Source organism: Anabrus simplex, chromosome 1 (genome assembly GCF_040414725.1).
Source record: "Anabrus simplex isolate iqAnaSimp1 chromosome 1, ASM4041472v1, whole genome shotgun sequence".
Classification (NCBI taxonomy): domain Eukaryota; kingdom Metazoa; phylum Arthropoda; class Insecta; order Orthoptera; family Tettigoniidae; genus Anabrus; species Anabrus simplex.
Window position 1 is genome coordinate 1,377,126,132 of NC_090265.1, and position 13,722 is coordinate 1,377,139,853.

The window sequence follows — 13,722 nt, forward strand, 5'->3', positions numbered from 1 at the left end:
TAAACTCATCAGTGGACAAATTTTAACACCCGGTGGGCAGCGGGAAATCTAGTCTTTTCTTATGAATATGCCAGTGGATATGTTGGTGGTTTTTTAATTAAAGTTTTATGCAATATGATAGAGAGTATAGTAACGCAATAGTTCAAATTGAAGTTTTGACGTTGGCAGTCGTGATGTCATCAAAAGGCGAGTAGGGGAAGACCTGAACTCTAGGCGGAACTGTGATTGCTTATACGGGATTCCCTTAAAAATAAGGAAACAAGAAACTTTTCAGTGCGTCTTTCTTTCTTTCTTTCTTTCTTTCTTTCTTTCATAACGAAGTGTCACTTCTTCAAGTGCCAAATGCACGTTAGGTTGTTACAGAGTCGTTGATTTGCATTCTAGAATCATGTATGTAAATTGGACGCCAGCGAAAGGATTAATAATCAGTTGAAAAATTATGCCCTTTTTAAGGGGCCTCAAAACCATGAACACCGTTCATTTCTGGTGTAAAATGATGAAGTACTGTTATACAACTAACACCAATTAATTTCAGGAGCTGGCAACATTTGCACTGCCGACTACTACTTTTAGGCCTACACGCGTCTGCGGCGACATTAGATAGGTCGAGCCAAAGCAGGACCCTGCACCAAGGGTCTGCTCAACGCTTAACGTGTACATCCGACGGACGAATTACTTTTTTTTTTTTTTTTTTTGCTAGTGGCTTTACGTCGCACCGACACAGATAGGTCATATGGCGACGATGGGATAGGAAAGGCCTAGGAGTTGGAAGGAAGCGGCCGCGGCCTTAATTAAGGTGCAGCTCCAGCATTTGCTTGGTGTGAAAATGGGAAACCACGGAAAACCATCTTCAGGGCTGCCGACAGTGGGATTCGAACCCACTATCTCCCGGACGCGGACGAATTACTAACAACAGCGTCATACTGTATGCTCTCATTATATATGAGCACTACGGAGAGGTTTAGAACTGACACCATACTTTTGGAATTGTATACCACCATCCCTCCTACCCTGCAGGCCAACATTCTGATGGAGATTTTGAGATTGTTACTTGTATTCCAAAAAGGTGTTTGACATTTGCCTCCATATTTTCTACATATTATAATTTGTCTGTTACGAGTACGGTTTCTTTTCTGTGCTTAGATACTTTTAAACATATTCTGATTTTGGTGCATGTTGAATTCTCAGTCCGAAGGTCGGTTGGAATACCAACAGCTACACAATCATATGTCATTGAATGACGTACCATGGAAATGAGAAGTGGGATAGGTTACCGTGGCTTTTCTCTGTAGGTACTATTACATACGAAAACTCGCTGACAAGTATACATAACCGACGCCTCAAACCACTCTTTCATATAATTAATTACACGAACTGGCTGCATAAATGATGGTATTACTAGTATCACTCCAACCTCAATTACTCTCATACTGATAAAATCAAGATCACACGGAGGCAGATCGTTGGACGTAACGGACCTTTTCTAGCTCATACCACAATAATGACTGTACTGGTTCTGGCTTCGATCCAGTTTTGGGATAACAATAATAAAGATGATAATAATAATAATAATGATAATCATCATCATCATCATCATAATCATCATCATAACAACAAATGGTACGTCGACCCTAACAGAAAGACCGTTACCAGTCGAGCCCTTCGGGAAATTCTCAATTTGAAATACTCTCGAATAAGGTTCCATGATGCAGTATTATGACTCCACGTTCCCGAATTAGACAGTCTAAGGCACTCATTCTCCTACCTACAATGGATCGTTTATTTTTGGCTATGTATTCTTAAAATCAATTTGAAATGTATTAGCAAATATTTTGGTAAATACTGTACTGGCATTCACCGAAGTTCTCATACCTTGATGAGAATAACGTGTTTTTATTATTATAACAAAGTATATTTATAATGCTAAAAATTTCTTCCGGCCGCCTCTATGGTATAGTGGTTAGCGTAATTAGCTGCCACCCCCGAAGGTCTGAGTTCGATTCCCGGTTCTGTCACGAAATTTGAAAAGTGGTACGAGGGATGGAACGGGGTCCATTCAGCCTCGGGAGGTCAACTGAGTAGAGGTGGATTCGATTCCCACCTCAGCCATCTTGGAAGTGGTTTTCCGTGGTTTCCCACTTCTCCTCCAGGCAAATGCCAGGATTGTAACTAACTTAAGGCCACGGCCGCTTCTTTCCCTCTTCCTTGTCTATCCCTTTCAATATTCCCACCCCCACAAGGCCCCTGTTCAGCATAGCAGGTGAGGCCACCTGGGCGAGGTATTGGTCCTCCTCTCCAGTTGTATCCCCGACCCAATGTCTCACGCTCCAAGACACTGCACTTGAGGCGTTAGAGATGAGATCCCTCGCTTAGTCCGAGGGAAAAACCAACCCTGGAGGGCAAACAGATTAAAACAGAAAGAAAGAAAGAAAGAAAGAAAGAAAGAAAGAAAGAAAGAAAAATCATTTCTTCCTCCGATAAAACTTGAGCCAACAATTTTGTGCTATGAATCAAGCCATCTCAATCATCTGATTCAGGGCTTTAGCGCGAAGAAAAGGTTACAGTTCAGATCAGTTCAGATGACTTTCAATCAAACAGGTAATAATAATAATAATAATAATAATAATAATAATAATAATAATAATAATAATAATAAGGCTTCAGATATCATGTGCAGACATTTTGATCTGACGCCATCTAGGCTACCTGCCCATCAATTTAGGCGTTCCGTTTTACTCTACCAGATGGCATTGTAAACTGGATCTCTCTTTGGCGATCTACGGTCGAATTCTATTTATTGTTGGGTAAACACTAAATGTGTCACTAATCTTCTACATGCCAACAACGAACGGTATGGAGTATCAAATACGCTTCTTTGCGCCCTTCAAAAATCCGACTACCTCTACCGGGTTTGAATCCGCGATCTTTGGATTCGAGGTCGACACTCTACCACTGATGCACAAATGGGACCTCAGAGTGATTAATTGTCGTGGTGCGATGCAATGATATGATAATTTCCATATATCGCCTCGGGTAGAATGCTGAAATACCACTAAAATAGATGAATGAAAAGAAGCACACAGCTTTCCTTTTCAATTTCATCATAATTCAGCAGACCTATACAGTGCAGAATCTGTGACTGTGTTGTGTGCACTGGTATGCGTATTCGTAACTAGAGGTAGAAACCGTGGCCTGCATATTAGGGATCGTCTTGGCATTCACGTCGAACTGAAATGGCAAGCCGAGGCGTGAAGCTAACAATAAGTGACAATATCACCGGCTTCTTAACAAGCGGCCGCGGTTCGAATACCATCCAATGCATGAAACTGAAAAAAGTATTCCCGTCTTCAGATGGCTCAGAAGTAAATACATATCCTCGTTTTCTCTCGAGATGGCACAACCCTACTCAACGGAAGTGAGCAGCATGTACATTTGCGAGCGAAAGCTGTGGCTCATGCAGAAACGTTCATTTAGGTTGGCAATGAAATGTCTAACACCCCCGCCTTCTCCAGTGTCAATCTCCTTTCCCCTCTAGCATGCTTCTAGCAACATGATTCACAAGTAAAGTCTTATATGTGAATACTTACTATAAGTGACCCCCTAATTACTTAAAGGTTCCAATTATGTATAAGTGCTGTCTGCCCTTACACTCTTCAGTGGATGAGTGTCAGTCTCAGCTATTAACTGCCGTCCTCGGAGGCAGGTTCAATTCCTGGTACTGCCAGAGATTTAAGAGTGGCAGGTCTGGTATGTGGTTAAAATGTTACATGCATCTCACCTCCATTGGGAGTGTGCCTGAAAAGAACTGCACCACCTCGGGATGAGGACGCGAGTTTACTATTGGATGAGTACTACACGTCCCTTCCTACAATCAAATTACACTGGAGTAGACCCACCTCTCCTTAATTACTCCAATCATAGAACATTACATCAAGGGAAGTTTTTCCCCACTCTTCATTTCACACCGAATGTAACAACGTTCATATTTGTTTCTCTGGGTTTACCTCAAGCGAGTCATAAAGAGAAGCGGTAAGGGCTGGGTAAATGCGGAAACTTTACGGAAGAAAAAACCTTACTGCAGTCTACGGGTATGAGTCAGATTTTCGGTATGAAAGTGAAAAAATGAAATGGCGTATGGCTTTTAGTGCCGGGAGTGTCCGAGGACAAGTTCGGTGCCAGATGCAGGTCTTCCGATTTGACTCCCGTAGGCGACCTGCGTGTCGTGATGAGGATGAAATGATGATGAAGACGACACATACACCCAGTACCCGCGCCAGCGAAACTAACCAATTATGGTTAAAATTTCCGACCCTGCCGGGAATCGAACCCGGGACTCCTTTGACTAAAGGCCAGCACGCTAACCATTTAGCCATGGAGCTGGACTGCATGAAAGTGTACCGTTATAACAACATAGCAATCATCTTCTGCCAATCTTAAAGCTCTGAGCCGGGAAGCTATCTTAGACCTCAGGCCGGCGACTTCTTCATAAGTTGAGATCACCTTATTCTAACATTATTTCAGAATTTAAATCTTCTATAGTAAAGCCAGGATATCTGGGAGGAAACCAGATGATGGCGACAGCTCGTTATCAGTTTTCGAAAAAGTTTAGCAGGTTTTCGCAGAACGTACGATTATTTTTCCCAAGTACACACTACTTTTTATCTTAAGTACTCATAGGAAATGAAAAATTCAGAAATATCGCAACAGAATTCGATACACAATTACATTGGTAATGCTACTGTCTCGTTTGTCGCCGGTGTGTTTTAGAGGCTTGAAAATGATTTTGTCTCAGAACGGAATGTGCCACTGAAATGTCTTCCCGAGAAAAATATAGAAACTGTAAATATATTGCGAAGAATGAAGCTCTGTGCCTATCTTCTACTTCTTTCATAAGCATCGCGAACTTCAACTTGCGTTCTGAATGGATCTTAACATGAAGACCAAATTTTAAAATGTTAGTGTTCCTATTTCCTCCTTTAAAGTAGGGACATGAAAGCATCAGCTCCGTAAACTTCTACATGCCATACTTAGAAGGCCCTTAGCTAGAAGATCTTGGTTCTGGGTTCTGTTAGATGCCCCGATGATTGAAACGAGTAATTTATTATCCCAGTATTTGCTTATAATCGACAGGGATAAAACCCACAGGAAATTCTCACTCGAGATAATCATTTACAGTGAATCAATGGACATTTGTTTCATGGGACTGTTTAAACTTAGCGTACAGGGCTATGAAACCCTGTGGGTGAGAGCGTAGAATGCATTCCCGGTATCCCCGGTTTATTGTAAGAGGCGATAAAAGGGGCAATTCACAGCGGCTTTTAACTTGGAATCGTGGGTTGGCAACCACGGTCCACTAGCTGAGTCTGTGATTCTTACCACTTGCTTCTACCAGGGGAGATACCACGACCAGCCAGTTCTTTTAATTTAGTTTTAGGCAGTAGAACACATAGTTAGGATGTTAGTGTAGATTGTAGTTAAGGTAGCATCTTACATGTGGTGCTGGATATCTGCGCATGTGTGGGATGCTACAGAGTAGATTTAATAGATTGTAAATTTAGACATCGGGGGAAGTAGTGGCTTGTTTTCTTTATTACCTAACCGATGGTATGTACTATGGTGGAAATAAAGATATGTATTACATTACATTACTTACTTGTACCAGCCTCATCATTTTCACTTTCTTATCCAACTTTCCTTGGTCAACTCTTGTTCTCTTCCGACTCCAATGGTATTAGGTTTGCGAGGCCTAGGGAATTTTATTTTCACACCCTTCATGATCCTTCCCTTTCTTTTTCCGATACCCTCATTGTTCGAACGGTTGGAACGCTTTCATTTTCTTCCTTTTATCAGTGTTAAGAGAGGGTGATAACCTAGTTACACCTCCCCTTAAGAAGTAAGCACCACGCACAGCTACAACAAGTATTCTACAGTTGTTGTTGTTGTTGCTGTGTTGTTATAATTTGCTTTACGTCGCACCGATACAGATTAGGTCTTATGGGAACGATAGGATGGGAAATGGCCAGGAGTGGGAAGGAAGCGGCCTTGGCCTTAATTAAGGTACAGCCTGGTGTGAAAATAGGAAACCACGGAAAACCATCTTCAGGGCTGCCGACAGTGGGGTTCGAACCCACTATCTCCCGGATGCAGGCTCACAGCTGCGCGGCCCTAACCGCACGGCCAACTCACCCGGTCCTTATATATTCTACAGTACAAAATTCATGATGATTCACACGCGAAGTAACATACCGTACTTTCAAACATACTTATTACGAACAGAATCCACAGTTAGCTTCTGAAAGTTTATTGTTCAACAATCATGTTCTCGAAGAGAGAATCAAAACGAAACTTCACACTGACTTCTTACTGCGATACTCCTATGAAAAGCAATATTTTCAAATATTTTTTTTTTAGAATTCGGAAACCGTACCTCAGTTGGCTTGGCAGTATTTCACAATAGTCATCTCCAGGGTCTTAGGCAACTAGCTGATCAGCCTTGTCATGCGGCTTGCTTACCTTCCCGTATTTTATTTTATTTTATTTTATTTTATTTTATTTTATTTTATTTTCACCCTTCTCACCCCCTATGCCGAACCACCCACCAGATTTAGTTCAAAACACTTCCTAAACCCTCCTAGGAGTAATAAGCACAAATTGTGAAATTTTCAGCCAGATCGCTTCAGTAGTTTTTGAGTCCATTCGAGACATACATACAAACAAACATTCATTTATATATTTATAGATTTCACATTTTGATATTATATAAAAATCCGGACCCTAGTCTTCACACAGACTGTATACACTAAGATCATGATATACTGTCTTAATAAGGGGAGCAGCGAATTTCTTAACAGGACTCCCACACTTTTCCTTTAAAATATTCATGCAAATGTATGCAGAAATTGTCTTACCAATAGATAACATTTTGATTTTTTAAATCCTTTTCAAGAATGCAAAGAAAGACTGCTTGATCTCATCACACGCCGAGAGCAGCCTCACATTCATAATCTAATCTCTTCAGAAGGAAGGGAACAAAAACAATCCATCCGTCAGAGACACCGTACCGTCAGCTTGACAAACGGCAGCACACAGCGCAATTTGTTTTCCTCTCCACTGCACAGCCCAAGTTTCACGAAGTATAATTAGAATACACAGTACTTCATCTGAACCATAAAATCGGCATGTCTTTCCATTATCATTACACAAACGATGGATATCTTTTTTGCCGGGCTGAGTGGCTCAGAGGGTGGCGTCCCCGTAAACCGTAAACGTAGTTAGTGGGACGTAGAGCAAATCACATTAGTATGATATCTGTTTAATAATAGATTGGCCCAGTACGCTGGAACTCCAAAATATAACAATTCTAATTAGATTTTTTTTAAAATGCGATATAATATTTTCTATGGAGGAGCGCCTAGGCACAATAAGGGATTTGGCTGTGGGTTTAAAGTCGAATGCTCTCCATGGACCAACTGAAAGTCCCGCCCAAAATCGGTAGGATTTGAACAAGAATGAGTTGTGGTTGGGGTGCTGGACCACTATGCCAGTACGGTAATACAATACCGTATAATATACTGTATACAAACGGCTAATATAATAGAATTGTTCACATTCAACATATACAGCAATATACACTTGACTGTGCAAGTTTTTCAATGGGATGTTTTACCTCGTGTGGTACTTCTATTCTACCGATAATAATAATAATACAACCTTTTTCCACTATTAGTCTATCGATCTGATGAGACGCCTATGAATTTTTCGTATCTGAAAAAAATTGCTGTAGGATTTGATCTCGTGAACTAGAGCACAGGATGAGAATATCTAGACAACTACGCCACGCATCCATCTAATAATAATATAATTATCGACCTCTGTAGTGCAATCAGTTAAGTTATACTTCGGCTCCCAAGATAGCGGCTTCGATCTCGGCTGAGGAAGATCAAAAGCCTACACTTGCGGATGTTTAAAGCCAACAACTCCCGCCGTTGATTTCCGACACGTTAAAGAACTCCTGCGGGAAAAATATCCGTCACCCCGGCGACCCTTAGAATATACACCAAATAAAGGGACTTTAAAAAAATAAGAAGGAAAAGGGAGAAGAAGGAAAGAAAAGAAGGGGAATAATAATATTATAATAATGAAAACTTACTCCATATCCTCTGTCTGCATATCTCGGTGTTTTTAAACTCTCGGGAGACGAGTGCGTTTTAATACCGTCGTCGACTATTCTTGATAACTTACTGGTTTTTTCCCCTCCCCTCTTCGAACGCAAGTGGATGATGGGATTGTGCTTAATAATCGTGGCCGCTTCCTTCTTTTCAACCTCTCTACATTAACACATGCACGTTCGATTTAGACTCCGCTGTAAGACGTTTTAAAGTGCTGCCGAGACGAGATAGCCCTCAGGTTCACTCATCTTACACCCAGTTAATTCCTGCGGGACAAAGGCAGCTGAGCGTAGAGCTAACCACTCCATCAATCTTGAGTGCCGAGGTTACGGATAGTGGAAGCCTTTACCTTCCAGTCATCCAAGAGCCTTCACAGCCTATATCTACTATGCATATAAGATAGGTTGGGTTAAGAACACGTAGCTATTTTCAGACACCTTTTTATTAAAAAATATACAATTAGACGTGCATATAATAGTCTCCCGGCTCGTGACAGCATAAACTAAAACATTACATAAACGCTGGTTGACGCTATAGTACTATATATGACATGATCTTCATCTGCTTGTCCAAAGCCTAATCATATAATTTCACGATTGTTGTCAAACACACGTTAGAGCTCATAAATCGCGTGTATTCTCTAGGACGCATTCACAGTCTCCATTACACTTGAAGTTCGCATGAAATATTTTGAGGTTACACGGAAATTATTATTATGCATACAGCATTATTAAAATACATTTAGAGTTTATCGTAGGTTTCGTATTAAATCGTATCTTGATTTCCTATTACGTAGAATTTTCAAAACAAGACAGAAAAGGATGTACCGATACTGTTAGCTTTATCGTAACACTCCCGAAAACCGTAAACGTAGATAATGGGATGTAAAACCAATAATATTATTAATTATTATTAAAACATAATACCTGCCTGGTGGCCATAATCGTTAAGGAGCCAAGTCTGTATGTTCAAACACCATGGTTAGCCGGTTCGAGTCCCGTTGGTGGCAAAAATGTTCGACATCAGAATTTTAGCCAGCAGGTTAGGAGAGGTGATGGTATACAATTTGTAATCACTAGATTACGTGCCAAAAGCATGGATTAAGTTCCAAAACTCTGTGCTGTGTTCATGTGGAGTGAGGACATATGACGCGGTTGATGATGATTCGTCCGTCAGATGGAGACATCAAGCCTTAGCAGACCCCTCGTTGTTATTCGACAGGATTAGGCTATGTGCCGACTCCGGGCTTCACCCTCTCCTTAAACTCATCATCACACCCAGCCACTCAGTTCGTACATGGGCGCCAAATAGTAATACTTGGATTAAGCGAGCCGAACATGTCCTCGGACACTTCCGGCACTACAGAGCTAAATAACAATCTTATTAAATATAATAGAACGAGCATTGAACAGTATTTTCCATTTTACTGCTCTTGACAAGAAACACAAACTTCAAGCATAAGACACCCTTATACCGAGGACCGGTCCACACATGCACTGCAGTAATAGCGTAGTCCAGGGGTCGGGAACGCGGTTTGTGCAGGCGCTATGGCTTCCTCGTAATAGAATTTAACTGCCCACCTTACTTTTTTAAGTATGTTATGCTTTATTTTATTTTCATTTGATAAATAACACGATGGTAGCCGAGGAGTATTTCAAAATATATTTCTTTGTTATGTAATGCTCATGTTCTGAACTTTGAATCGTCTTAAGTCAAAATACAGAGCAAGATTAACGGATTTTCTTCTTGATAACTGCTTACGTACAGCGATTCCTGACTACATGAAGTTGGCTATGCAGCGCCAAGTTTCACATTAATGACATCGATATTTAAATAAAGATTTAAAAAAATACTTTTCTGATAATCTGAATTGTTATACTTTCCTTAATATCTTGATGAATCAGCTTTTGACCATAGGTCCACTTTGTAACATGCCCCAACATTTAGGCTCAGTACTTTTTGTATCTATCGAATGGTATTAAACATAATAGTTTCTGTCTCGCTTATTCCACTGAAACGATCTTTGTTCTAGAATCGTCAGTAATAATAATAATAATAATAATAATAATAATAATAATAATAATAATAATATAATGATGTGTGCCCTCCGGAGAAGCCTGGTGCATGTCTTTCGACTTGACAACCTATAGGCGACCTGCACGTCTGTGAGGATGGGGCCCAACCTAAGGTGAATTCTAATCATGAACAACCAGCCCCATAGCCAGAGGAATTAACCAATGTAATTTAAAATCCCCGTCCCGACCGGGAATCGAACCCGGGACTCCTTGGCAAAAAGGGCAGCATACGAACCATTTAGCCGTAGAGCCGGACGACTTACCAACAATAAATGCATACATGTTTCTTTTTCCAACCCTTGTCCCGTTTCTCACGGGGTTGGATATGAGGTGAGATGAATCTGTCGTGGCGGATTTTATGACCGGATGCCCTTCCTGACGTCAACCTCATCAGAGGAGTTATTGAGATGAAATGAAGACGTGATATATGATAGTAGGAAGAGAGAGGGTGAAACCCTGTGCCGGCACATAGCCTACTTCCGTCGAATAGCACCAAGAGGTCTGCTCAAGGCTTAATGTCTCCATTCGGCGGACGAACCACCATCAACAACATCTTAAGCCCTCATTCCATATGAGCACTGCGAAGAGGTTTGGAATTTAATTCAGGCTTTTGGCACGCAATCTAGTGATTAGAAACTGTATACCACCACCTCCCCTGCACTGCCGGCCAACATTCTGTTGGTGAAAATAATTTTCGAGCAACGGGACTCGAACCGGCTAACCATGGTGTCAGACCGTTTAGACTTCAACGTCTTAACGATCATGGCCACCAGGTGGGCTAATAATAATAATAATAATAATAACAATAATAATAATAATAATAATAATAATAACAACAACAACGTGTGCCCTCCACAGACGCCTAGTGGACGTTTTTCGAGTTGGCACCCTATAGGCGACCTGCACGTCTGTGAGGATGGGGCCCAACCTAAGATGAATTCTAATGATGAAGACGGCACAAACAAACAAAAACAAACAAGCAGCCCCAAAGCCAGATGAATTAACCAATGAAATTTAAAATCCCCGACTCGACCGTGAATCGAACCCGGGACTCATTGGACTTAAAGACAGCATGCCAACCATTAAACCGGACGATTTATCAGTAATCAATACATATATAAAAGAAGAAAAATTAAATATAAAAGGCATTTTACTTGGCACCCCTCGAGTAAAAAAAAAAAACTTGAAAGGTTGTCTACCCCTGGCGTAGTTTGTCTGCTATGCGATTGGATTCAGCCACAAAATACATTACAGCTTTCCGGTAGAAACAAGTTTTACATTTCTTACCTTCATACCATCACCTTTGAAAATCAGTCTCTCCTCAGTTCCTTATCCAATCACGAACATCCTCTTGACCTGGTGGCGCTGAGTGTCGTCTACCTGTCACTTTCTCAGCAGAATGTTCTCGTTCTCGCCATTGTCTCCTCTCCGGCCAGCCTACTTCTGGCTCGGAGCCAAGGCTCACTTCATTATCCTCTCGGGAGACTCACCTTGTTCACACTCAATTACAGCCTTCCACGAAACACGAGAAGCCGCCATTCCGTTCCTTGTTCACACTATGTTATGATGATGAGAATCCCGTCAAACATATCCACCGCCATCGTTCGGAAGTAGGCCTACGTCAAATATTTGTCATTCCATTCCATCCGATCTTGTTCAGCTGGAAGCAAGGGTGTCATTTGTACTGGGCGTCAACTATGCTCTGAATTCCGAGTCACAATAATAGTCATAGTCATAGTTTTACGTCCCACTAACTACATTTACTGCTTTCGAAGACGCCAAGGTGCAGAAATTTTGCCCCGCAGTTCTTTTACGTGCTAATCTACCGCCACGAGGCTGGTGTATTTGAGCACCTTCAAATATCACCAGAATCGTAATGAACTAATCGTTTAGTCGGAGGCTACACGTTACTGACAGAAACGGTACTATTTTTTTTCGATGTGCGTCATGATTGTTATCTTCATTAAAACTGTATCCCTTATACGGGCCGTAAAAGTCCTTGGAGCAGATGGAGATTCTTATCCTTTTTCTACCGCTTTTCTCACATCTGTGGGGTCGCGGGTGCGAACTGCGTCGCACATGTGGATTTGGCCGTTTTACGACCGGATGCTCTTCCTGACGCCAACTCTACATGGAGGGATGTAATCACTATTGCGTGTTTCTGTGGTAGTTGGTAGTGTAGTGTGTTGTGTGAATATGAAGAGGACAGTGTTGGGACGGACACAAACACCCAGTCCCCGAGCCAGAATTAATCAGAAGCGATTCAAATCCCCGACCCGGCCGGGAATCAAATCTGGGACACTCCTAAACGAAGGCCAGTACGCTGACCATTCAGCCAACAAGTCGGACCAGATGGGGATTCTACATTCCATTATTTAAGACAGAAATAGGGGATTTATGTCCGCCCAACTTATTCCCAGGAATTGATGGGACGCGATAGCCAAGTGGCATCGTCATTGATTTCTAACCTAGGGAGCTGTGATTTGAATCCCAGCCAATCCATGTGGAAGTTTTGAAATGAGAAGTCATGTCCCTATGGCTCAGAGTACTCGTAAAACAGAAGGTCTCGCAGCTGTGATTATATGAACATTAACGTGAAGTTTCCACCAGGAATTAATAATTTCGTGTGGCTATGTCTAGCCGAGTGCAGCCCTTCTAAGGCTGACCCTACGACGAGGACCGAGCTCGATAGCTCAGTCGCTTAAGTGCGGCCAGTATCCAGTATTCGGGAGATAGTAGGTTCGAACCCCACTGTCGGCAGCCCTGAAAATGGTTTTCCGTGGTTTCCCATTTTCACACCAGGCAAATGCTGGGGCTGTACCTTAATTAAGGCCACGGCCGCTTCCTTCCCAATCCTAGTCCTTCCCTGTCCCATCGCCGCCACAAGACCTATCTGTGTCGGTGCGACGTAAAGCAACTAGCGCGCGCGCCTACGACGAGGGTGGGCGGCATCTGCAATGTGTAGGTAACTGCGTGTTATTGTGGTGGAGGATAGTGTTATGTGTGGTGTGTGAGTTGCAGGGATGTTGGGGACAGCACAAACACCCAGCCCCCGAGCGACTGGAATTAACCAATGAAGGTTAAAATCCCCGACCCGGCCGGGAATCGAACCCGGGACCCTCTGAACCGAAGGCCAGTGCGCTGACCAGTCGCTCGGGGTCTGGGTGTTTGTGCTGTCCCCAACATCCCTGCAACTCACACACCACACATAACACATAACCAACGAGTCGGACATCCAGGTATCAACTTGCCTAACTAAACCCTAGGGTGATATAATATATCTTTCGAAGTGGAAGTCTCGTTTTTAAATTTCTGGACTACCTGACGGGGAATCGAACCCTTGCATTTCCATGTGTGCTGATTTTTGGCCTCAATCGATTAGTCGTTGATCCTTTGTTACCAAGATGGCGGGTTCGATCTCAGTTGAAGTCGGTAGTACAGTATGTGATGGTACTAAATGCGACAACTCCGTGTCGTTG

At 42.2% G+C, this 13,722-nt stretch overlaps 1 protein-coding gene across 5 annotated transcripts in view; it reads right to left on the reverse strand.

Annotated features, from left to right (window-relative positions):
- The window catches only part of LOC136858362 (peripheral plasma membrane protein CASK), a 429,548-nt gene extending 417,907 nt beyond the window's left edge, over window positions 1-11,641 (reverse strand). For all 5 annotated transcript variants that reach the window (XM_068229006.1, XM_068229001.1, XM_068229003.1 and 2 more), the window contains exon 1: window positions 11,531-11,641. In XM_068229006.1, the coding sequence (XP_068085107.1) occupies window positions 11,531-11,536 (6 nt within the window). In that variant the 5' untranslated portion in view covers window positions 11,537-11,641. The remainder of the gene's footprint in view (window positions 1-11,530) is intronic.
- Between the last annotated feature and the right edge of the window lie 2,081 nt (window positions 11,642-13,722).